The sequence below is a fragment of the Zalophus californianus genome, chromosome 13 (genome assembly GCF_009762305.2).
Source record: "Zalophus californianus isolate mZalCal1 chromosome 13, mZalCal1.pri.v2, whole genome shotgun sequence".
Lineage (NCBI taxonomy): Eukaryota > Metazoa > Chordata > Mammalia > Carnivora > Otariidae > Zalophus > Zalophus californianus.
This window is the reverse complement of record NC_045607.1, coordinates 10,312,287-10,337,571: the sequence shown is the minus strand read 5'-3', so window position 1 is coordinate 10,337,571 and position 25,285 is coordinate 10,312,287. Positions and strand designations below refer to the sequence as shown.

At 49.9% G+C, this 25,285-nt stretch overlaps 1 protein-coding gene and 1 non-coding gene across 4 annotated transcripts in view; one reads left to right on the top strand and one right to left on the bottom strand.

Annotated features, from left to right (window-relative positions):
- OLFML2A (olfactomedin like 2A) overlaps window positions 1–8,483 on the top strand; it is a 29,465-nt gene extending 20,982 nt beyond the window's left edge. For 2 of the 3 annotated variants that reach the window (XM_027614496.2, XM_035723455.1), the window contains exons 6-9: window positions 1,070–1,300; window positions 2,520–2,705; window positions 4,095–5,825; window positions 6,320–8,483. In XM_027614496.2, coding sequence (XP_027470297.1) covers window positions 1,070–1,300; window positions 2,520–2,705; window positions 4,095–4,699 — 1,022 coding nt within the window. In that variant the 3' untranslated portion in view covers window positions 4,700–5,825; window positions 6,320–8,483. The remainder of the gene's footprint in view (window positions 1–1,069; window positions 1,301–2,519; window positions 2,706–4,094; window positions 5,826–6,319) is intronic. The other variant, XM_027614497.2, reaches the window with a different exon arrangement.
- An 8,545-nt stretch (window positions 8,484–17,028) lies between these two features.
- LOC113935175 lies at window positions 17,029–17,131 on the bottom strand. The gene has a single exon (XR_003523933.1). It is a non-coding gene; the product is annotated as a U6 spliceosomal RNA (small nuclear RNA).
- Window positions 17,132–25,285: the final 8,154 nt, after the last annotated feature.

Below are 25,285 nucleotides of genomic sequence, written 5' to 3'. Positions count from 1 at the left end.
GTCAGGTAATTGTCCTGGCGTCAAGGGGCCTTAGCCCCTGGGGGCCACACTGTCCCCTTTCCTTTGTCCCTGGCATCACAGTTCTCTGTGGGTTCTCACACACCCTGTGGGTTCTCACACACCCTTCACACACACCCAAAAACTTGATCCAGGTGAGGAAACAAGCTCAGAGAGGTGAAGAGACTGGCTCCAGGTTTCACAGCAAGTTGGTGGAACAGGAACCCAGCTCAGTGGGCTACAGAGCCTGCCTGAGACCCCTCCCCAGCTCTGTCCCCTGCTGTGTGGCATTGAATCTTCCTGTTTTTCCTACCCAGACCCCATCCAGCCCAGCCCAGACAAGTGTGTGGGTCAGGGATGACCCAGAGATGGCCCCAGACACGTCCCATGGGAGCTGAAAAAGTCATCCCATCAGCAAAGGCTTTGCCAGCGAGATGAGGGGCGGGGGGCTGCCCGGAAAGCCTCGAGATCAGAGATAGGAGCTGAGTGAAGGGGCAGAGAGACAGAGACCTGGGGTCCAGAGGTGACTGGAGGCTGGCTGCCCCTGCCCCTCCCTGCTTAAAGTGGCAAATGCTGGGTGAGAGGAGCTGTTGGCTGGGTTCCAGAGGAGAGGACCAGCAGAAAAAAGTCTGTAAAATGGGAGCGAGGTTTCCTCCCTCCTAGAGTTGGATTTGGGACGGGAAAGAATTGGGACAAAGTGTTTGACACTTAGGAGGGAAGGGGTCTCATGTTCGGCACCTCATGCATGCCGGGACCTGGGCAAATGATGTGTATACATCTTCCTCTAATCAACACAACAGCTTAACACAGTGGACCCTATGACTCTTGTTTCATAGAAGGGGAAGCTGAGGCCCACCGAGGCAGGGGACTTGGCTGAGGTCACTCAGCTGGGGGGCTTGCAGCCGGTCTGCTGACCACAAAGCCTCCCCACCACCCACTTGTGGAGGCCTTTCACTCCTCAGGGGCTCCCCGCTTCTCTCCGCCATGGCCCCAGAACTGGGAGCCAGGTGGGCCTGGGGAGGACCGTGGGCAGCCGCGTGAGACGTGAGCACAGGGTCCTCTCTCTCCGCAGACAACGCCCTCAAGAGCACTTCCTGGCTAGAACAGCGGCCGCCCAGGGTGGAGGGCAGGTCACCGGAGCCCAACTCAGCAGAACGTGATGAGGCTGGGCCCAGGGCCTCAGAGGGAGCGGACCTGGCCTCTGGCACTCTCAGTTCTGACCCTGTCACCACCCCCACCCCGACTCCCACCACCCGGCCCCAGCCCACTGAGCCACCTTCACACCCAGATGTCCCGAGCCAAGGTGAGTAAGCCTCACAGGGGTCAGCAGGGTACAGCCCATGGGCCAGATCCAGCCTGCAGCCTGGTTCTCTATGGCCCTTGAGCTAAGAACAGTTTTTACATTTTTAAAGGGTTGTGAAAAAAAGAATACGGGACAGACGTATGTGCTCTGGAAAGCCTAAAATCTTTACTGTCTGATCCTTTGTAGACCGCTTGAGGACACTGGTAGTCAAACAGGTAGTATTTTCAACAAATCCTTCCTAACATGTCACCTAGAATCCCATCATCAAATCCAGCAACTGTTCCCACTTCTTTACTTTTTTCTGTCCACATTTGTACGTTTGGCTTGTGTCTGTTGGTAGAAATCTTTCCCATTAAATCATCGAGCCCATCTTTCTGGAGGGCATCTTGGCTACCTGTGACGACAAGGTCTTCTTAAATCCATTCCCCACTTCGGTCCAAGTGCATTCCGCTTCCAGGAATCTTTCCTCAAGGGTCCGTCAGCAATGTGGACAGCAGCTGCAGCTTACCTGCCCCTCACCCTCAGCCCATTTCCAACATCAGAAAACTGGAAATAGTCTGAAGAGCTCACACCGAGGGGACTGGGGCACAGCTGTCTGGTGGCCTGGTAGAGCCTTGAAATCACATCATTAAAAACCATTTAATGATGTGAGAAATTGCTCAGTGGAGGGAAAAAACAGGATACATAAAACTGTAAATCCAGAAGAACCACGGTTTTTAAAAGTATGTCTACATGACTATATACAAAGAAAAAAAAAGGAAGGAAATACAACATATTTAAAATTTTCTTTGGATATTGACATTTTTCATTATTTTTATTTTCCTCATTCTCCTTTGCTGAATGTTCTGTTTTCTACATTGATCAGACATTGCTTTGATCATAAGGCAAGGGGAAAAAAGGCTGCAAATATGGGGCGCCTGGGGGGCTCGGTCAGTTAAGCGTCTGCCTTTGGCTCAGGTCATGGTCCTGGGGTCCTGGGTTCGAGCCCCACCTTGGGCTCCCTGCTCAGTGGGGAGTCTGCTCCTCCCTCTGCCTCTGCCCTCCTCTCCCCACTTCACTCTCTCTCTCAAATAAAAAAAAAAATCTTAAAAAAAAAAAAGGCTGTAAACAAAATATCGGGAGGGGGTTAAGTAAGACCCAGATAATGTTCCTGGACTGTGGCTCTGGCTCGGGGCCTGTGGGACTGAGGACCGAATGCTGCACCCCTCACTCCCCACAGGCAGAGAGACGAGCTGTGAGGGCACCCTGCGGGCCGTGGACCCCCCTGTGAGGCACCACAGCTACGGGCGCCATGAGGGAGCCTGGATGAAGGACCCTGCTGCCAAAGATGACAGGATCTATGTCACCAACTACTACTATGGGAACAGCTTGGTGGAGTTCCGCAATCTGGAAAACTTCAAGCAAGGTTGGAGAGCTGGGAGTTGGAAAGAGGGCAGGGGGTGGGCGGCCTGAGGAGGGTCTCCCATGGAGACTGGGCCCTCTTGTGCCTGTGCTTTCCCGTGGTCCGGAATGTCCCAGCCTGGTCTGGCTCCGCATGATCAGCCACCCCAGTGAGGGGCATCGGAGGGCGCCCCCTATGTGCTGGCATGGAGCCAGGAGTAGGAATGCGGCAACAAACAAGATGGACAAGGTCCTGCCCTCAGGAGCGTAACTTACTGTCAAGAGGAACAACACTTAGGGTTTTCTCTTGAGTACTTACTAAGTGCTAATCACGCCATGTGCGTCAGCTCATGGTAGTTTTGTAATTCTATGGGGGGGAGGTCATTACTCTGTTTTACAGGTGAGCAGAGCCCCAGGCCTTAGAGGAGCTGCAAGTCCGGGCAGGGAAGGGCAGAATTTTGGTTATCAGATCTGGGGCGTGATGGGGGAGGGGTCATTTAGGCCTCACCCGCCCTCCAGAAATGCACTGTCTGAAGTGAGAGGCAAAGACCTAAGGAAATAACTTCAGTATAGGGTTTGAGGGAGAGCTCAAGGGACTGTGGAACCCAAGCCTGGACATCAGAGAAGACCCCCCAGAGGAGGAGGTGATGTTTAGCTGAGCTTTGGAGGAAGAGCAGGAAGAAGCCAGAGACAAGGGAAAGGGCCGGGTGTTCCAAGCAGAAGGCCCAGTGTGTGCCAAGGCCAGGCAATGAGAAGCAGAATGGCCTAGAAGGGAGGTGGGGGAAGCATAAGGAGAGAGTAGGCTCAGGCAGACTTCAGGAGCCACATCGAAGTTTGGATTTATCCTGAGAGCCGTGGAGTCACCGGGTATGGCCTGGAACAGCCAAAGTCCTTCCTCTGCCAGGTCCAAAATTGACCTGATGCCTGCCTCAGGTGGCTCACAGGCTGGTGTGGAGGAAGCCATTGAAAAGTGCCAAGACAAGGGTGATGGGAGGCCAGAGGGGAGGCCCTCACTCAGGCCCGGGGAGGTGGTGGAAGGCTTCCTGGAGGAGGTAGTATTGGTGGAGGGCTCTGAAAGATAAGGAGGCATTCCCCAGGCAGATAGGACGGGGAATGGCAGTCCAGACAAAAGAAACAGCTTGGACAAAGGCCCTGAGACAAAGCCCTGGGGCTGTCTAAATCCTGGCTGTGCCATTCCATAACTGGGTGACCTTGAACCCTCTGACCCTGTTTCCTCCTTGGCAAGGGGGATGCTAACAGTACCTGCTTCGCGGTGGTCGTGGGGTAAGATGATTGGCCCAGCTCCGAGCCCATAGCCTACTCGGTATCCCCCTGCTTGCTGGGCCACTCGGGAGCCCTGGGTGGCCTGGCCGGCCCCCCGTCCCTGGTGTAAACATCTGCCCTGCACACACAGGCCGCTGGAGTAACATGTACAAGCTGCCCTACAACTGGATCGGCACGGGCCACGTGGTGTACCAGGGCGCCTTCTACTACAACCGCGCCTTCACCAAGAACATCATCAAGTACGACCTGCGGCAGCGCTTCGTGGCCTCCTGGGCACTGCTGCCCGACGTGGTCTATGAGGACACGACGCCCTGGAAGTGGCGCGGCCACTCAGACATCGACTTCGCCGTGGACGAGAGCGGCCTGTGGGTCATCTACCCCGCCGCAGATGACCAGGACGAGGCCCAGCCCGAGGTGATCGTGCTGAGCCGCCTGGACCCCGGTGACCTGTCCACGCACCGGGAGACCACGTGGAGGACACGGCTGCGGCGGAACTCCTACGGGAACTGCTTCTTGGTGTGTGGCATCCTGTACGCCGTGGACACGTACAACCAGAAGGAAGGCCAGGTGGCCTACGCCTTCGACACACACACGGGCACCGACGCCCGGCCGCAGCTGCCCTTCCTCAACGAGCACGCCTTCACCACCCAGATTGACTACAACCCCAAGGAGCGCGTGCTGTACGCCTGGGACAACGGCCACCAGCTCACCTACACCCTCCACTTCGTGGTCTGAGCCCGGACCGGTGCTCACAGGAGAGGAGTGGCCGTGGGCGTTGCTCCCCCACAGCAACTCCTGCAGGGGCTCTGTCAGCACATATTTATGGGGGTCCAGGCCCAGGGCAGGTGCTAGGCACGTGGCGCAGCCAGGATAAAGCTTCCTTGGCACGCGGTGGATTAATAATCCCTTCCACTTGCAGAGCACTATGCCAAGAGCTTCACATGCACAAACCCATTCAGTCCTCCCAGTAGCACCCCTGGAGGTAGGGATAATTAAGCCCATTTAACAGATGAGGACACTGAGGCCCAGAGAGACCTTGTCCCTTGCCTGAATAGCCTCAGTTTGGATCAGGCAGGCCATGCCGTCACAACAGCTCTGTTTTACAGATGAGGAGACCTGACCGTGCTCACCTTCACCTCCAGGCCTCTCCCTACTCCTCTAGATTCTCTTCTCTCAACTCTGTCTCCCTTCCCCCCAGGGCCATTCAAAAGCAGAGGCCTCGGGAACCTCCGCACTAGTGTGGCGCACTGCGTAAACACCCCCGGCCCCCGTTCTGGCTGAACTGTTGGTGGCCCTGGGCTTCAGGCCCCTGGCTAATGTTCCTACTCCTTGCCTTTGGCCACCCCCCCACCCCACCTCACCCTCTGTCCAACCACATTCCAAACCTCCATGGTCACCCAGCCACTGAGCAGAAACCGCACCCGAGGAAAAATACCAGCCCCTGTTCCAAGTTCCCCTCCCTCTGTATTCATGTTTATTTTCTCTTATTCCTCCTCAGTGCTGTCATTTGTTTCTGCGGCAGCAGCTGAGAAGGCCGCCGGCAGCTGCCTGCCAGACCCGACTCTACCAGGGTGGGGAGCTGGGCCAGGCCCCGAGGCCCCCTCTCCACCCAGAAGTGCCGGCTTTGGCTACATACCCAGGCCATGGGACCTGTCCTCAGCCCCTCCCAGAGCCCTGGGGCCTGGGGTCCATGTTGTCCTTTCTCTCTGGACCTTTGAACCCACAGCTTAGATGTACTCAGGGATACCTTCAGGTCTGCTGTGAGCAAGACTCCAGACAGGGCTGGGGTGGTGCCAGGATGAAACAGATTCCCGCTTTCTTGTCAGTCCTGACCCGGTCATTTGGTGGAATGACCCAGCAGGTTTTTCGTGGTTTATTTTGTGTGTGTGTGTGTGGGGGGGTGCTGGGGGAGGTTGAGATCTGAGCGGTTGGGTCCAGGGGAGGCATTGGACCTTATGGTTGCAGGGAGGTGCTAGAGGGTGGAAGCTGGGAAGGAAGGAGAAGGGGGTTGTGGACCAGGCTTTTCCAGGCTTCAGAGTTATTGGTGCCAGGACCGCCCTGAGCCCGGGCCTTGGGGCTGAGGATGCACAGGTGGGCCGTCTCTCCTGGTGCTGCTGGTGACCCCCCCTGAGCCTCAGACCCAGGCAGCCCATAGGACATAGACCTTAAAGCCTTCCCCTCATCTGCTTTGGGTAGTATTTTTAGAGCTAGGCAGTTCACCAGTCTAACTCCCTGTTTCACCAAAGGAGAAAGAAGCCCAGAGAGGTTTAGAGAGTCGTTTGGGGCCATGCTGCTGGGGAACGGGACGCTGCTGATCTTCCAGAAGGGCTTTGTCTATTTCCTTTATTTTTCCAGCTCAGAGGCAGCTCTGCCTAGGAAGGCCGTAGACTCCTAAGGACGCAGTCCATCCCAACACCTTTGAGAGTATTTACTGCTGATCGCTACACCACCCCCTGACCCTGCTCCCCTCATCTGTCCCCATGCCAACTCCTGCATATCCGTATGCATACCCAAGAGTGTAAGGAAAAGCATTTTGTGCAGAAGACGTCTCTTTCGGGCATGGTCAGGTGATGTTTTGTTTAAGCTGTAACTCACCCCTGAAATAGAGGGGAATGAGGATAGCCAGCCAAGCAAGGCCTGACTCATAGTGGTGGACACATCCAGCCTCCCCCACCCAACCATCGGCGGGCTCCACCGAACAGTCTCTTCAGGGGGCTGCATTTCCCTTGGCCCTGGGTGTGGGTTTTACAAGACTGTGTCTTTCATGATATCACAGCCTAACCATGTGAGAAGTGTTCAGAGTCCTCTTGCTCAGTAGTCTGAGAAAAAGGAAAGTTAGAAAGGATGGGATTTGGGAAAATGGAAGGACAAGCAAGACTGTTTTTTTTGGGGGGGGAATGATGCTGGCTGCAGCCTCCAAACTTTCACTAAGCCGCTTCTGTTTTCAGGCCTTAGTGTGTGGGGTTTTGTGGTAGATAGAGTTATTTTCCTCACTTTACAGATAGTCGAACTGGAGCCCAGACATGGGTCACTCGTCATGAAAGCAGTTAAGTGGGGAGCCAGGTCTCAAAATCAGGTCATCTAAGCATCACCACTGACTGAGCATCAAGTGGGCCAAGCATACCTGGTGCATATTCTTGCTTCGTCACAACAGGGAAGGTCTGTACTTGGAATGTGCCCATTTTATAGATGAAGAAACTGAGGTGAAGGGACTTACCCAAGGTCACACAGTGGCTTCGTCTGTGGCAGATCGGGGTTTCAGTGCTAGTCAGTTTATGCTGTTTGCCAACTGCATGGCATTCCAGGGGCAGCTCCAGAAGTGTGACCAGGCCACAAACTGCATCCAGAAAGGACACTCAAGAAGGAAGTTGGGGTCAGTCTGTAAAGAGCCTTGAATGCCAAGCCAAAGACTGCCTCCAATCACATTTGGAACAAAGTCAAGTATAAATTAACAGAGAAAAGAAGACAATTGGAATTGATTCCATTGCTGATGGGAGGCAGGGATGGGTTTTTGTCATGGACTTTATTGCATTTGGCCACAGGTACTTCGAATAAGAAAGGACCTGGACTGGGGAGGACCAGCATTTCTTACTGACCTTGGATGTGAAGGCAAAGGAAGCTGTCTCTGGCGTTCTGAACACATGAAGGGGCTTTGGCTGCTGCCTTGGATTCCCCCTAGAGATTTCTAGGCCTTGACATTTAATTTGCTCTGTCTGCGGAGGAGAGAAGGGGGCCTCTGCCTTGGGGCAGCCCAAAAAGTGAGGTTGGGGTTTTCCTGGGAATCATTTGAGTGTTCTGAAAGCCTCTGTGTTCCAAAGCATCATATTCTCCTTGACAGCACTGGAAACCACTCTGGTGACAGGAGAACACAGCACCAGATGGTTGTCAGGGAGCCTGGGTAGGAGTTAGGGAGGCCTGTTGGGATCTGGCTCAGCCTCTTCCATGCTGCGTGCTTGGGCAGGGTAGGGACTGACAGAGGGGACAGCTGTCAACTCCCTTTTACGGCTGAAGACCCACAGCTTAGGGAAGACTAAGGGCAGCTGAGGACCCAAGCAGCACCCTCCTAGAGCTAGAAGGCACCTGGACACACATTCTCACGGATGCACCCAGGAACCCCCAAGGTTGGCATTGCTTTCCCCCCTGACAGGTGATGAACCTCAAGTTCAGGGAAGTTAAGCAACCTGCTCAGGGTCCTGAATCTAGCAAGTAGTAGGAGTCAAGATTTGAACCAGGTCTGTGTCTATACCAAAGCCCCAAACTCACTGTTATTAGAAATCTTGTGACAGTCGTGTTTTCTCTTTCGCTTTGGCCGCTGGGAACCTCAAAGTCAAATTTGAGATTACTTTTAACAATTGTACTGAGTCACCAACTGGACTCTGACTTCATTCTAGCTTTCTGCTTTAACCTTTACCCAGATCTGTTTATTTTTACTCGATTGTATTTTATCTATGTTTGTAAGTTGCCACAATACTTTTTTTTGCAACAAGGTGGCATATACCTAAATAAATACATGATCAAATTTCCATTTGAAAGTCTTGAATAAGTGCTGTGGTCTGCTTCCTTATCATAACACAAACATTGAATTTCCTGGGAAAAGGAGTGTTGTGGCACCGAGGAGGTGGGCCTTGAGCATCTTAGTCCCACATTTCCCAAACTTGTCACTCCTGTACAGACCTTCTTCATGACTTTTGCCGTTCCCCTTGACCATCTTCAGTATGGTTTACTATTTCTCTTTCAGATGATTTCATTCTTTTTACTAAAATAATTTTATTTCTAAGGGAAGCTTAATAAGCTGTTAGCAAAAACAAAAACAATTTTTTAAAGGAGGAATATTACAATAGTAAAAAAAAAGTCAGTGACCACCACGCGAGGTGGCTGGGATGGGACACTGAAAACAAGCAGCACTATTGCTTTCTGGTGGTTACTGTGCCTGTGATCCCTGGCCCAGTTGTTCTTCGTGTAAAAAGCCAGATTAGCAAATGTCAGGGGGTATAAAGGACAAACCAACACCAAGTGGACATTGACCTTGATGTAATCAGAGGGATGGGACTAGAGAGAATAGCTTCTCCATGTGATTCAAGGGCCTTCCACCTGGTGGCTTAAGTACCTCTAAAGAGCTCTCAAGCCACCGACGGTGACATGGATTTAGACCAACTTCCCCAAACACAAACGCACACACATTCAGCTAGGCCTTCCCTCCCCAGCCTTGGCAGAGCTGGGCCCTGTTCTTGCCCCTGGCAAGAACAAGGGTCCCGCTTCCCCCAGGACAGACAGCCAGAAGCACAGTGCTAGCAGGGGCTGATAGGCCCTGTCCCTCTCACCATGCAGACCCTGCTGGGGCTGATGCAAGCAGACCAAACATGGCTGGGCTTTGGGTAATCTGCGTCGCGGCCTCTCCACTCAGGCCCTTGGCCAGCCCTAGCCCTGCCCCATCTTCTCCGACCTCTCCATCAGCCGTTCCATCTGGCTGCTACCCTGGTACCTGCACCTGTGCATGGCTGCCTCCCTCTGGCCATTCGCATCTCAGCTGAAATGTCACCTGCCCAGGGAAGCGATCCCTCAAGGCTAGGTCTGAAGCTGGCCCCAGTCACACTGAGTAAGGGACAGGCGAGGCTAGGTAGGGAGACACAGGTAGGGGGGCACGTGACCAGGGTCACAGAAATCCCAGATAGAGAAATGTTATAGACGAGATATTAACCAGAAAGAAGGGAACATAACAAATCCATTTTGTTTGTTCTAAATAAGAGGAGATAGTTTCATAATATTTACAAATCCCCTTGTCTTAAATGTTATGGACAAGATATTTACCAAGGTCCCTGGTCAGTTTTCTATAAAAGACTGACCATAAAAGTCCTCAGTGGCAACCCATTCGGGACCCCTCTCACTCTAGAGAGCTCCTTTTCTTTCCTTTCTGTTCTCACCTTCCCTTAATAAACTTTCACTTCACTTTGCCCTTCTGTCCCCGAGATTGACTCTTGGACTCCGTGAGACAAGAACCTGCAACAACATGCTCTTTTGTCTCTTCACTGGTGGGCACTTAATTCGTGTACTTGCCTGGGTTTTGTCTCCCCTCACTGGGATCAGAGCCCCATGAAAGCAGAGCTGTTCTCCACCATGTCACCAGCACCCAGGAGCACCCCCCCCCCCAACAAATGGCTGCAAATGACCAGGCAATCTGTGTCAGAACTTTGGGCAAGTTCATACAGGGTCTGCTGAGCAAGCCATCCTTGGCTCCAAATATGTGACCACTGGATGGGCCACACTTCTTTCATTAATTTGTGCAGCGTTAAGTCAGGTTCCACACAGAAATCTCTGGACTGCAGTCCCAGATCATTAAGGCTGGAAAGCAGACAGGATATTCCCAGGGACTCCCTCCACCCTGCAGTTGGATGAAAACGGGGAAGCCTGGGGCGCCTGGGTGGCTCAGTCGGTGAAGCGTCTGCCTGCGGCTCAGGTCATGATCCCAGGGTCCTGGGATCCAGCCCCGCATCACAGGGAGCCTGCATCTCCCTCGGCCTGCTGCTCCCCCTGCCTGTGCTCAAGCTCTCTCTCTCTCTCTGACAAATAAATAAAATCTTTAAAAAAAACGAGAAAACCCATCTTCGGGGGAAAATACTGCCTAAACACTGCTCTGCTCTGCAGCCAGTCACTTAAACGGCAAAGAAAGCTGTGGCAGCCTGGTGCCGGACGCGATAGGCACTTGGCTCTGGGTCCCGATTCAGCGTTCGAGGCAGCGCAGTGACCAACAGAGGCCAGAGGCTGTAGAGGTCAGTGGGCTGAGGGGGCTGGACTGACTGATCTCTGACCCTTACCAACGTGGTTGACAGCACCCTGTGCCATGGGGAGCAGCGGTAAGGCTAGTGCAATTCTGTAAGCCCTAAGCGTGATGCCCAATACACGTGGGCTTCAGGAAGTGGCAGCCACCATTGCCCGTGTGACCAGTTAATGCCCTGCTCCAAGGGACAGCCAGCTCCCCATGTCCTGCACTGCGGGCTCTCCACCATGACTGACACCTGTGTGCTGGCCTCAGGGGCACCGAGCTGCCCTTGAGAGCTTGCTGGGAGGCGGGGAGTCCCACACAACAACACCCACTTGGTGCGCTTGGTGCTCCACCAGCGGAGATCCCAGAGGGGCTCCACGTGCCTTGCTAAGGAGTGTGGGCTTCTCCCAGAGCCATGGAGGGACCAGGACCTCCCAACCTACCTCCACGTCGAAGCAGAGCCTCCCCTGGTCACCCTAATGATGTCGTCCTCAAAGGGGACCTCTCTCTCTGCCCTTTCAACTTTCTTCCCTGGTTTCAAGCCCTAAAATCCCCCCCTTGGCTGGTATGGAAAGGAAGAAATAAAAATAACTAACTGTCCCTGGGCACTAACCGTCTGAGTGTGTGCTCTGTGCCGGGGGGGTGGTGCTCCGTCTTTCTAGCATGTCCTTGGATCTTTCCAGTTACCCCACGTGATAAGTACTATCGCTGTCCATGTTTCACAAATGAGGAAACTGAGCCGCCCACCGCCGCCTCATGTGTTCAAGGTCACACAGCTGGTGGTGGCTGAGCTTTGCGGAGTCACTCTCTCAAAATGCGTACAAATCTCAGCTCGTTCCAGAGCCACTGGGGAGTGTTAAAGGGCAATGCCCAGGTACCCCACGTGCCAACATACCATAGTCTCTGGTGGAGGACTGAGATTCAGTGTTTTAAAAGCTCCCCAGCGGATTGTGCTGTGCGTTCAGGGTTGAGGCCCTCTGCTCCTCCCCCTCCCGCCACTCAGACAGAGCACCTTGAGTACAATGGGGTGGATCTGTCAGATGCCAGGTTGCACCCAGATTAGCATCCTCTGCCCTGGCTGCTGCAGGAGAGGGAAGAGAGAGAGCAGGCCTCGGCCTGGCGTGTCAGCCATTTCTCCCCCATGGGGCGGCTGCAGCTGGGGGTGGGGTTCCTAGGGCACAGAGCACAAAGGCTCCTTCTGCCCCCAGGCAGTGCCCAGACGCTGCCCCGCCTACCCAGCCCAGTCTGAACTCTGCCCACATCTGGGGCCAGCCCCTCGACCCCCCACATTCCAGCAGGGACCCCATGAGGCAGGAACAGACAGGGCTTTCAGGATGCGTGCCTGCCAGGGAGGATGAATTATTAACGAGAATTATCTGCCATGAGCACTGGGTGGCATTTCACGTGCCAAAGGTTGGCTGGCCCCGCCCTGGCCCTGGCTGCTTGGCTCCAGGGCCCTCATTCCAACTGTGCAAGGACAGAAACTTTATTCTCTTCCACAGCCAGAGGCCTCCGCCCCTCACCATCTGTGCAGCCCCCCTTGGCGATCCCCTCCACCCCCACCCAGGGGCCAGAGCTTTCCTTCTCCAAGCTCAGCGCAGAGAGGATTACATAAGGGTGATCCAAAAGTCAAGTTTCCCAGGTCTTTTTAAGCCAAGGATTTTATTGACAAGCAAAGTCGTTGCTGCCAAGATGTTGCCAAGATGCCAAAGTCATTGTTGTCCCAACCTGTTCTGGCTTTTTGGCATCGGGCCCTGACAGACGCAAACAGCTGCTGCAGCCGGACAAGCTTCTTGCGGAAGGAGCCAGGGCTTTTGGAGCCAGACAGCCCTCGGTGTGAATTCCAGCTCTGCCACCTACCACCCATGGAACTTGAGGGCTCTCCTGGAAGTTTCTTACCTCAGTTTCCTCATCTGTAAAATGGGGATGACAACCTTGAACTTCCAGGAATGTTGTGAGGTTGAAATGAGGTAGTGGATGTGAAAAAGGTCTAAGTGGGAGTATGGAGGGCATACAGCAGGGCGAGGCACAATTTCGGTCAGGGACCTCAAAGACTGACTTAGGGCATCATCTTGGTCCTACTCCCAGAACCTAAGTTGTGGCAGACCCAAAGTGGCATTTGTCAGCAAATGTAAGCATATTCTCAAAATGATGACTTTTCCTTGCCTTATATAACAGAGCCCAGAGGGCACATTTCTTTCATCCAGTGTGCCTACTCGGATTGATTGGTGCTGTCTATGGAAGCCGCCCGCCCAGGCCCAGGGTAAGGGAGAACACTGAGAGATTAGTAATGTCTGCCATGAGAGTAAAAAGTCAGGGTGGTGTTATATATGCTACATTTTACCATTCCTATCATAGAGCGAGGTCTGAAAACACTTCTCGCTCTAGTTTTTGTCTAGATGTGTGTGGCGGCCTCCACACTGATCTTTCTGCTTCTTGTCTCTTCCCACCCTCCGATCCTCAACTTAGCTGCTAGAGGGAATTTTCTAAAATGAAAATCAGATCATTTCATTCCATTACCTCTCACTGTCCCATGGCTCCTCCTCTTGTTCTGAGGATCAAGCCATACTCCCAGGGGTGACATTCCAGGTCCCCACTGGCCTTCCCAGTCTCATCCATGGCCAGTCATTTCCAAATACCCACTCCTAGAGTCCCATCGATCTGAGCATCTTCAAGAGCGGACTTGTGAGGATTCAAGGCAGCTTGGAAAGTCAGACTGAAAACCCTGTATCCAGACTCACAAGACCCACTCAAGATCAGAGGGGCAGCCAGAGACCCCTCGGCATTTACCACCAGTGAGTATAACAAACCGGAGGGGGCTGATAAACTTCCAAGGACCCCTGCGGTGCCGTTTACCAAGGCTATCGTCCTGCTCACCCTGAACCACACTGATGAGATTAGTCCTGAGTTGGCCCTACAGAGGGGAATGTACTCTGCTCTCTCTCCTGATTGCCCATTCCAAGACAATTCCCTCATCAGCAAGACACAGGATGGAGGCTTTCAGGCACTGCTGTATCCAAAGCTTTCCTGCCCAGGGTCCAGACATGCATAAGGGTTCCTGCCCCACGAGAGCCAGTGGGGTTCCTCTCCATACCCCCTCGGCCCTAACTCTCACTATTCCCCTGAAGGCAATCAGATAATTCAATCTTTCAATTTCACAAACTTCACCCTGAGCTCCTGCTCAGGGCAGGCTCAGGGATAAGCACTGGGGATTCGGAGGATGCACAATTGTTCAGTGGATATTGTCCACCTGGCTGGAAGGGTTGATAAGCACAACCTGGATGGCATGGCTGGGGAATGAGGACCTCATAAACAAATCTCAGTGTGCTTCCGAGATTGGGATGTTTACTGAAATCGTTAAGCCGGAGTTGAGGCTTGCTGAAGAGGCATGAATGAGTGTGTTGAGGGAAAATACCTTCCTTAAAGAATCCAAACAGGCTTTTTTCCTTCCTTCCTTCCTTCCTTCCTTCCTTCCTTCTTTCCTTGCCTTGCCTTGCCTTGCCTTGCCTTGCCTTTCCTTCCTTTCTTTCTTTCTTTCTTTCTTTCTTTCTTTCTTTCTTTCTTTCTTTCTTTCTTTCTTTCTTTCTTTCTTTCTTTCTTTCTTTCTTTCTTTCTTTCTTTCTCTCTTTCTTTCTCTCTCTCTCTCTCTCTCTCTCTCTCTCTCTCTTTCTGTCTTTCTGTCTTCTTTTTCTATTTAACTTTTTACTTTGAAATAATGTCAAGGTTCGGGCGCCTGGGTGGCTCAGATGGTCAAGCGTCTGCCTTCGGCTCAGGTCATGATCCCGGGGTCCTGGGATCAAGTCCCGCGTCGGGCTCCCTGCTCCTTGGGAGCCTGCTTCTCCCTCTGCTTCTCTCTCTCTCTCTCTCTCTCCCTCTCTCTCTCTCCCTCTGTCTCTTATGAATAAATAAATAAAATCTTAAAAAAAAAAGAAATAATGTCAAGGTTCCAAGTTATAAGAGTAGCACAAAGGATTCCCATATACCCTTCCCCCAGATTCGCTTATTCATGTTTGTGACATTTGTTTTATCATTCTCTCCTCTGGGTCTATTTTTTTTCTGAACCATTTGAGGGTAAGTTGCAGATATGATGCCCCTTTAGCCCTAAATACTTCAGTGTATATTTCCTGAGAACATAGATACGCATGTAACCACAGGACAATTAGCAAAATCAGGACATTTAGCATGGACGTAACATTCTATCTAATCTACAGCTCTTATGCAAATTTGGCTAACCTTCCCAATGATGCCCTTCAGGGCAATTTTTCTCCCGGTTCAGAATCCAATCTGGAATTATATGTCATAGCTAATTATCATGTCTCCATAGTCTCCCCCAACTTGGGAACAGTCCCTCATCCTTTTTGTCTTTCATGACATTGCCGTTTTTGAGGAGTACAGGTCATTTATTCTGTAGGGTATTCCTCAATCTTCATTTGTCAGATATTTCTTCATGATTAGATCAGGCTGTGCATTTTGGACAGGGCAGAAATGATTATTGTCTTTTTCAGTGCATCCTATTAAGAAGCACTTGTTGGGTGCCTGGCTGTCTCAGTTGGTAGAGCACGCAACTCTTGATCTTGGGGTTGTGGGTTTGAGCCCCACGTTGGGTGTAGAGATTACTTTAAAAAAATAAAATCTTAAAAAAAAAAAAGAAGTACCTGATGTCAAATTGTCCCATTACTGGTGATGGTTATTTTGGTCACTTGGTTAAGGTGTGTCTACCAGGGCGCCTGGGTGGCTCAGTTGGTTAAGCGACTGCCTTCGGCTCAGGTCATGATCCCAGAGTCCCAGGATCGAGTCCCGCATCGGGCTCCCTGCTCAGCAGGGAGTCTGCTTCTCCCTCTGACCCTCCCCCCTCTCATGCTCTCTCTCTCTTCTCATTCTCTCTCTCAAATAAATAAATAAAATCTTTAAAAAAAAAGGTGTGTCTACCACTTTTATCTACTGTACAATTACTATTTTCTCTTTGTAATTCACAAATAATTTTTAGGGGGGGTACTTTGAGACTATACGGATATTTTATTCCTTTTTTTAAAAGATTTTATTTGTTTATTTTGAGAGAGAGAGTGAGCAAGAGAGAGATAGAGCACATGAGCAGGGGCAGAGGGAGAGGGAGAAGCAGATTCCCCTGCTAAGCACGGAGTCCGATGCAGGACTCGATCCCAGGACACTGGAATCATGACCTGAGCCAAAGGCAGACACTTAACCAACTGAGCCACCCAGACGCCCCAGATATTTTATTCCTCATCAAACTTTCACCCTCTATGTTTAGATCTTGACAATTCTTATCTATATTAATTATTACTCTGATGACTACAAAATTGTGACTTAAAATTTCTGTTGTTATTAGCATTCTACTGTAAAGAAGAGCTTACAGTAGATGTACATATACGCTTGTATGGATGTTGGGCCATGAATTCTTATCTTATTCAATGGGTTATAATTCATTACTATCATTATTTACTTGATAACCAAACTGTTACAGATTTCTCTGGAATGAAAACTCATTCAAGCTAGCTACTATGGAGTTTTGCAGGATCTCTCTTATTCATTGAGTCCTTGCTTACTTTCAAGTGCAAAAGGGTGCTCCAGGCTCATCTTATACTCTTTCTTGCCTGGCCCAGATATCAGTCCTTTCTCCACAGAGCTCTGGTTCCTTTGGTAGAGGATGATATTTAGAAGCTAGGAGCTAGAGGTACCTGGGTGGCTCATTTGGTTAAGCAGCTGCCTTCAGCTCAGGTCATGATCCTGGAGTCCCAGGACCGAGTCCTGCATGGGGCTCCCTGCTCAGCAGGGAGTCTGCTTCTCCCTGTCATGCTCTCTCTCTCAAATTAAAAAAAAAAAAATCTTAAAAAAAAGAAGCTAGGAGCTAGGCACTGGGTGGGCTTATTGTTTCTAGGTCCTCTCAGTGGACAGAACTAGGAAATATATGCATACCTAAATATAAATCCAGGAGTTCATCCTGCTACCTCCTAGTCCAGGCCAGTACCACAACATTCTTCCTGCCCCATGGCATATTTGTGTGTCCCTTCTATATCAGTGAGAAACCTGGCTCTCGATATCCTCAATGTATTTCATCTTTTACTCTATCATCCAGTACACGGAGAATAGTTTTAGAATTGCTAATCCATGCCACTATGAAAAACAAGCCTGTTAGGTAGAGTTTTCAATATTTGTTTGCAATTTTTTAATCTTTTTTTTTTTTTTTTTTAAGTAAACTCTACACCCAATGTGGGGCTTGAACTCATGACCTGAGATCAAGAGTTCCGTGCTTTACTGACTGAGCCAGCCAGGTGCCCCTTTAATCTTTTTGGTTTTTTTCTTCACAGATTTGCATGTCATCCTTGCTCAGAGGCCACGCTCATGTTCTCTGTATTGTTCCAATTTTAGTATATGTGCTGTCAAAGCAAGGACACAATTCTTTTTATCTTCAGACTAAGAGTATACATCAAAGTTCTGTATTCAAAAGTTACCTGGATTGGTTCTTTTTTTCCTTCCAATGTGGTTTGTTATTCATTTGAAATATAATTCAATAATTTATAAATACAGAGTTATTTCATTGGAGATTATTTCCTTCCAAGGCTTGTTTTAGTTCCCTTATCAATAACACATAACTAAACTTTCTTTTTCTGCTTTTTCACTTATCTTCTTGCTGTTTTTGTTTTAATAAATGAAATTAACCCATTTACATGTATAGTGAAAGCTAATATGTCTCGTCTTTTTCTTGATATTTTGTTTGTGGTTTTCATTTGTTTACCTCTTTAATATGTCTTTTTTTTTTTTTAAGGAAGCTCCATGCCCAACGTGGGGCTCAAACTCACAACTCTGAAATCAAGAGTCAGAAGCTCTACCGACTGGACCAGCCAGCTAGCTCCCCTACCCCTGACCTCTTAATATGAATGGGAGAGAATTAGCAGCCCCTTTCATCTGCCAGTGCCCAGCATTTGGGCTGGAACATAGTAATGCTCAGCAAACGTTTGTGGAATGTTGACTAAAAGCTCAACAAGTAGCTTTTCCTTGTACCTGGACAGATAGACACAGAGTCTTTGACCTTATTGTGATATAGCGATGACTATCACAGTAGTTGCCATCAAGCTGAATAATGATGTGGAAAGTCTTAGCAGAGGGCTGTTGTAATCACTGAATAAACTACACTTGTTATTTTTGAACACTGACTAAGAACCAAGCATGGAGCTATATTATCTTATTTGATCCTCACAATAATCCTATTTTACAGATGAGGAAACAGGGTTTAGAGAAGTAATTTGTCTTCACAACTAGGAAGCAGTAGAGTTGGGATCTGAATCCAGACCTGACGTCAAAATCTACCTTTTACCCACCACATGTCCCTGCATCTACATATTCAGAGACAAACACATACACAAGTAATCCCAGGAATTCTGAAGCTGTTGCTTACAAGGTCAGTTTCCTCAGCTGGATGCAACTGCCAGCCAGTTCCCCGGAAACCCGTGGCCAGAATGGAGACTAATCCCATGTGGCCCATGAAGGGATAAGGAAACGTTCCTTTGATGGCTTAGAAATGTTCCACCATACAATGTCCTCCCCATCAAAGTTAACTCAACATTATTTTTTTTTAAGATTTTATTTACTTGAGAGAGAGAATGAGAGAGAGAGAGAGCATGAGAGGGGGGAGGGTCAGAGGGAGAAGCAGACGCCCTGCTGAACAGGTAGCCCAATGTGGGACTCGATCCCGGGACTCCAGGATCATGACCTGAGCAGAAGGCAGTCGCTTAGCCAACTGAGCCACCCAGTTAACTCAAAGTTAACTCGAATTTGTAAGGTTTAGCCAAAGTATGAGGAAATGAACATTCTTCGGTTCTGCTGGTGTGAGTGTAAATAATGACAGGCAACATTGATAAGAGCTTATTCCAGTCCAGGCCCTTTACACCAGGATTTCTCAACCTCAACACTATTGACATTTGGGACTGGATCATTTTTTGTTGGTGGAGGGGCGCTGTCCTGTGCATTGTAGGATGTTTAGCAGCCCCTCTAGACTCTCCCCATCAGTGCTACCACACTCCAGTTGTGACAACCAAAAATGTCTCCAGACATTGCCGAATGTCCACTGAGGGGTAAAGTCATCCCCAGTTGAGAACCACCGCTTACATGTATCACACTAATGTAATTCTCAAAATAATCCTGTGAAATTGGTATCTTCATTATCCCCATTCTATAGATAAGGAAGCTGAGGCACAGACAGGTTAAGGTCCTACCTTTAAGGAGCAGTAGAAAATGGATTAAAACCCAGGCAGTTAGAGTCCAGAAGCCACAATGTTTCACTGTAGTGGACAGTTTTTCTGATCTGACCTTTCCCTAGAAAAATTTGGGAGAATATAAAAAGAAATAAACAGGGCGCCTGGGTGGCTCAGTCGGTTAAGCGACTGCCTTCGGCTCAGGTCATGATCCTGGAGTCCTGGGATCTAGTCCCGTATCAGGCTCCCCGCTCAGCGGGGAGTCTGCTTCTCCCTCTGATCCTCCCCCCTCTCATGTGCTCTCTCTCTCAAATAAATAAATAAAATCTAAAAAAAAAAGAAAGAAAGAAGCATGCATGCCATTTGGCCCACAGTCCTATGTCCAGAACTTTAAGGAAATGTACACACAGCATGCTCATCTCATCGTTTCCTCTCACAAAAAGCTGGAAGGGCAGTAAAGACCCATCCAGAGGGGGTCATTCTTTTCTTTCCTGTGGGCCTGCATGCTTAAGCACTGAACTCAAACCAAAATTATTATTATTATCTTTAAAAGATTTTATTTTATTTTGGGGGGGCAAAGGGAGAGGGAGAGAGTGAGAGGCAGACTCTCTGCTGAGCTCGGAGCCCAATGTGGGGCTTGATCCCAAGACTCTGAGATCACGACTTGAGCCCAAACCAAGAGTTGGATGCTTAGCTGACTGAGCCACCCAGACACCCCAAATTATTTTTTAACCTCATAAGTTACTCTACAGACATTGAAAAGGGTTATACTGACACAGATAAATGTCCTCAATATTTTATGAATAATAATTTAAGAAAAGAGTAGAAAACCCCATGTAGACTATGGTTTTGTTTCTAGAAAATTTCTATGTACATATAGCCAGGGGGAAAAGTACTATTTGTAACTAGAGGTGATTGCAGTAGCTCTTGCACTTGTTGAGAATATTACCTGATGGGATGCTTGGTGTGAGAGGAGAGCCAGTCACAAAAGGCCACATATTGTATGATTCCATTTATGTGAAATGTCAGAATGGGCAGATCCATAGTGACAGGAAGATTAGCAGTTGCCAGGGGCTGGGGGAGTGGGAACTGGGGAGTGACTGCTGATGGGTATGAGGATTTTTTATGGGGAGATGAAAATGTTCTGGGATAAAATAGTGATGATGGTTACACAACCTTGTGAATGAAAATGTTCTGGGATAAAATAGTGATGATGGTTACACAACCTTGTGAATATACTAAAACTCACTGAATTCAGTATACTTCTACAGGTTGAATTTTATAGTATCTGAATAATGTTTCAGTAAAGCAAATTCTGACAGAAATACAAGGAGAAATTGACAAATCCCTTTTATTTATTTTTTTTTTTTTAAAGATTTTTATTTATTTGAGAGAGCGAGAATGAGAGAGAGAGCACATGAGAGGGGGGAGGGTCAGAGGGCGAAGCAGACTCCCTGCTGTGCAGGGAGCCCCATGTGGGACTCGATCCCGGGACTCCAGGATCATGACCTGAGCCGAAGGCAGTCGCTCCAAAGGCAGTCGCTTAACCAACTGAGCCACCCAGGCGCCCGACAAATCCCTTTTAAAGCAATGATTAGGAAGCCATTGACATGATAGAGTCTGGCTGCCCAGGAGCCCTTGAGACCCCTGGAGGGGCATTTCCCACAGTGCATAGAAAGAGGAGCTAAAGTTAATTGATTATCAAAGAGTACCTGGACAAGATGAGGACAGTCAGGGCTGAACAGGGCTTCCATGCCCACCTATGGGTACTCACTTCTACCATATCTCCTGGCACTCTCCCATCGCTCTCTATGTTCAAGCTCCAAGAGCCTCTTGGATTAGAGGTTATTCCCTTTAATGGGCTTTAGTGGAGCCAAAGGACAGTTTGGGGGATGATGGTCATAATCTCCACCAGCCCCCACTCCTAGCCCTAGTAAGCCCACAGTCCAGGTAAAAACAATGTGCAATTACTGCAGGACAAACCCCTCAGCCCCCACCTCCAACTTAGACCGACTTCCCCAAAACCCAATTCAAAATCACATAAACAACAAGGAGCTTTGTTTTCCTTGCATAACAAGTCCCAGGTAGGGCAGTACAGAATTGTTTATCCAAAGGCTAGAGGACATCATTGAGGACCCAGATTCTTGTTTTTTTTTTTTTTTTTTGGCTCAACCGCCATCAGATGTTAGTCTCATCCTCAGGGGTGCAAGATGGCTGCAGCAGTTCCATATATCACATCCTCACCATCAGTGTTCAGAGGCAGAAAAGAGTTTGGCTGGTCCTTCCCAGAAGCCCTCGTACAGACCGTTTTCCCCTCCTCAGAGTCAGAGCTGGACCACGTGCCCTCCCCCGCCCCCAACCACTGGCAAAGGGATGAGGTCCACGGTGATCTGCTTAGACTCATTAGGATTTACCTGAGTAAAGTAGTAAGTTAATGGCTGGAGGGGTAGACACCAGAACAAAATCTGGTTTCTATAGCGATGGAAGAAGGGGAACTGGACGCTAGCCGTGGTGGCCACATTGGAATTTTTCCTCCAGAGGCTTGCCCTCTACAACATGCTCTTTCCCGATCTCTCCAGGTTAATATCTCCTCTATACTCACATCAACCTGTCACCTCCTCCAGGAAGCCCTCCCTGTCCTCACTGGCTAGGTCAAAGAACCAGCACCTTCTTCACAGCTTTGGCCACAGTTGCAACTAAATAACCACATATGTCATTCTTTGATGAAAGTCCGTCCCCCAGAGGCAGATCTACCCTTTATCCTCAGGACCCAGTCAAAGTCGGCCACATAGTAGGTACTCGATAAACAGTTATTGGTTAGACTAATGCATCAATATTTTACCAGAGGCAGATGTGAGTTCTGGAAGATGATATCAAGAGCTTTCTCTGGGTGGTGAGATTTTTTTATTAAAATATAACACACAGCAGAGTGCTCACACCTTAGGCGTAGCTCGATGACTATATAAATGTGTAAGCAGCTGCGGGGGGTGACATGGAGTAATTTTATTTTCCTCCCTGTCCTTTCATGGGAGGTTTAAATCTTTTTCAGTCTTACAAGGGGCTGAGTCATTTCTACAAAAACAAATCCTTTATCATTATTATTATTATTTTAAACAAAGAAAATGTCATTTTCAACTATTGGGTATGTGGAGGGAACCCATGGAGTGCTAAGAATTTCTTCCTTCCCTTGTTTTGTTTTCCCTTCCTCCCCAGTCCCCCAGCAGGAGCACCCTCCTGGAGTTTTAGATAACCTCCTCCTTCCTCCAGGGGGTAGGTAGGAGTGTGTTGCAAAGGCCCAAAAGGCTATGCTGGGCTCAGGATTACAATGAGGCAAAAAGGTAAATTTTCATGAGAAAAATGATATAGGTGTTTGTGTCTTACTTTCCTTTTTCTCCAAAAGTAGGAATTTGGGGGATTTGAAACGTTTGGCTCTTAATAAAGAACTGGAATTTACTTACTCTTAAAGATAGGCCCATGTTAATCATTTGTATGTGATGAAGTGTTCATTGGTTCATTTGTTCATTCACTCATTCATTCACTGGGGTCTGCCTCCGTGCCTGGCCCACCCTAAGCGTGGGGAACATAGAGATGGATCAGATCTGGTGCCTGTCCCCAGGGAGACAGACAACTGTCACAACAATCCCTTCAGAGTATGACTGGTGAACCAATGGTTGCTCAGTGGGCATGACGTACAGCAGAGACTATCGTCCCAGGGAAGGGGCATTTGAAATGGGTTTTGAAGAATTCATATAAGTTTGCCAGGCAGAGAAGGGGTGGAAAGGCATTTCAGGCAGAGAGAACAGCTGAGCCAAAGCTCAGAGGCTAAGACAGCATACAGCACACTGTGGCAATCAAGGGCACGGATGCAGAGCCGGAACGCCTGGGTTTGCGTCCTGCCTCACCCGCCTCTTACCTGTCCCATTTTGAGCGAGCTTTTCATTCTCTCTGTGCCTCAGTTTCTTCATCTATCAAATAGAACTAATGACAGCACCTACCTCATAGGGTTCATGAGGACTAACTCAGATAAATCACCAAAGAGCTTACTCCTTTTTTTTTTTTTAAAGATTTTATTTACTGGGGCACCTGGGTGGCTCAGTCGTTAAGCGTCTAACCTTCAGTTCAGGTCATGATCCCAGGGTCCTGGGATCGAACCCCACAGCAGGGAGCCTGACACGGGGCTCGATCCCAGGACCCCAGGACAGGACCCTGAGATCATAACCAGAGCCAAAGGCAGACGCTTAACCGACTGCACCACTCAGTCGCCCCCTTTAATTGCCTCTTTCAAGGCCCTATCTGCAGGGGCGCCTGGGTGGTGCAGTCGGTTAAGCGTCTGCCTTTGGCTCTGGTCGTGGTCCCGGGTCCTGTCTCGGGGTGCTGGGATCGAGCCCCGTGTCAGGCTCCCTGCTCAGCGGGGAGCCTGCTTCTCCCTCTGTCCCTTCCCTGCTTGTGCTCACTCTCTCTCAAAAAAAATAATTAAAAAAATAAAGAGACAATTAAGGTAAAAGGAGGCCATTAGAATGGACCCGAATCCAGTTTGACTGGTGTCCCCATAAGAAGAGACTGGGACAAGATCAGCGTGCAGGGAGGACCCCGTGAGGGCACAGGGAGAAGGCAGCGGCCTACAAGCCGAGGACAGAGGCCTCAGAAGGAATCAACCCTACAACTTTATCTGCGACTTTCAGTCTCCAGAACGGTGAGAAAATCGATTTCTGTTGTTCAAGCCACCCAGTCTGTGGTACCTTGTCATGACTGCTCAACTGAGTCCAACAGTGCGGTGGAGGGACTTGGGTTTGACTAGATGAGGGAGCTAAGGGACAGAGAGCACAACCTGTGGATTCCGTAGCAGAAGGAGGCACTGTCAGTGAGATGGGACAGGGGTGAGAGCAAAGAGCGTGAATTCTGTTTCGGGCTGGTAGGAGACGTCCGCGAAATGGAAGTATGAGGTATGCTGGGGGAGGAAATGTGGGCCCCGGCCCCAGCCTCTACTCCCTCCCATCTCTGCACCGTGGGCTCCGAGTGACCTGGCCCTGGGCCTGCAATGGCTGTACCAGCCCTGCAGTGGTGACAGATGCTGTCACACCCAGCCCTAGTGCAGCCTGGGTGGGGCGCTGCCAGCCGGGCCTTGCCTCAACGTGCAGAAGTGGAAGGAAGGGTGGGCCAGCTAAGGCACAGGCCTCAGAGATAGGGCCAAGGGCACCCATCCTTCCAGGAAAACGGTCTGGTCACCAGGATATGGCTCGTTTGTCTTATGTCACCTTGCAGCTGGCCCAGCCCAAGTCACAATTTACTTGGGCACACTGGGCTTTCATTCCTACTGATGGTACGCGTGCCTCCTCCCAGGCTGTCACGTGTCTCCCCGGCTCAGAGAGGTGAGGGGCTCTGTCCAGCGGGTTGCACGGGTCTGTGCCACACTGGAGTCCACACTCTTCAGAGCTCTGACAGCCAGCTTGGTTCCAGGTTTCCCCCAAAGTGGACTTGGGCCATCCGCACCAGACTTCGGCAGTCACTTCTATAGAGAGGTCATCTCTGAACATGTATTCCTAGATTTTATGGTTAAGAAATTTGTTTTGTTTTGTTTTGAAGGAGGTTTCAAGGCTCATCTGCTAAAAATATTTAATGTAAGAACTTGGAAGCCTTTGGAGGCCGGAAACCATAATTACCGCAAAGTGCTCTGGTGGCACAAACGTCTGCCAATTCCTGGGCCATCTGGGGAGCCCAGGCCCTGCCCCAGCACAGCCCTTGGGGATCCCCCCACCCTCTCAGGGGTCCTGGCCAAAGCCACTTCCCGTGGACTAGGTCCGACCTCAGCCTGCCTGGAAGCTGGCCGGCTTCCCAGCTGTGGTTTTCGCTGTGATATGCTGGGAGCTGTCCCACGGTCTGAGGCCTGGCTCTGGCTGATGCCTCGCCTCCAGGGAAGGGCTAGGGGGAAACTGGGGCTTGCATGCAGTGTGTCCTGGGTTCAAATCCCACCTCTACCTCCCAGAAGTCCACGAGACCTGAGTGTGGGCAGTGGAGCCAGACTCTGGATTAGAACCCAGATTCAACCACTTCTAGCTACGTGGCCTTGGGCAACTCATTGTTTCCTCCGCTCACATAGGGAAGTAGAAGAGTACTGACATCACAGGCTTATGGAGGGTATTCAATGACCTGATATGTATAGAGTGCTTGGAACAGTGTCTGACACAGACTAAAGGCCCAGTAAATGTGGGATACTACTGTTACTGTGCCTTTGAGCAGTGTCCCTTCAACTAACTCCCTGAGCCTCAGTTTCCCCATGTAAAATGGGAGTGATACGGGACCCTACCTCAGAGCACTGATAAGCTGATTCGATGAGATGACACGAGGAAAACA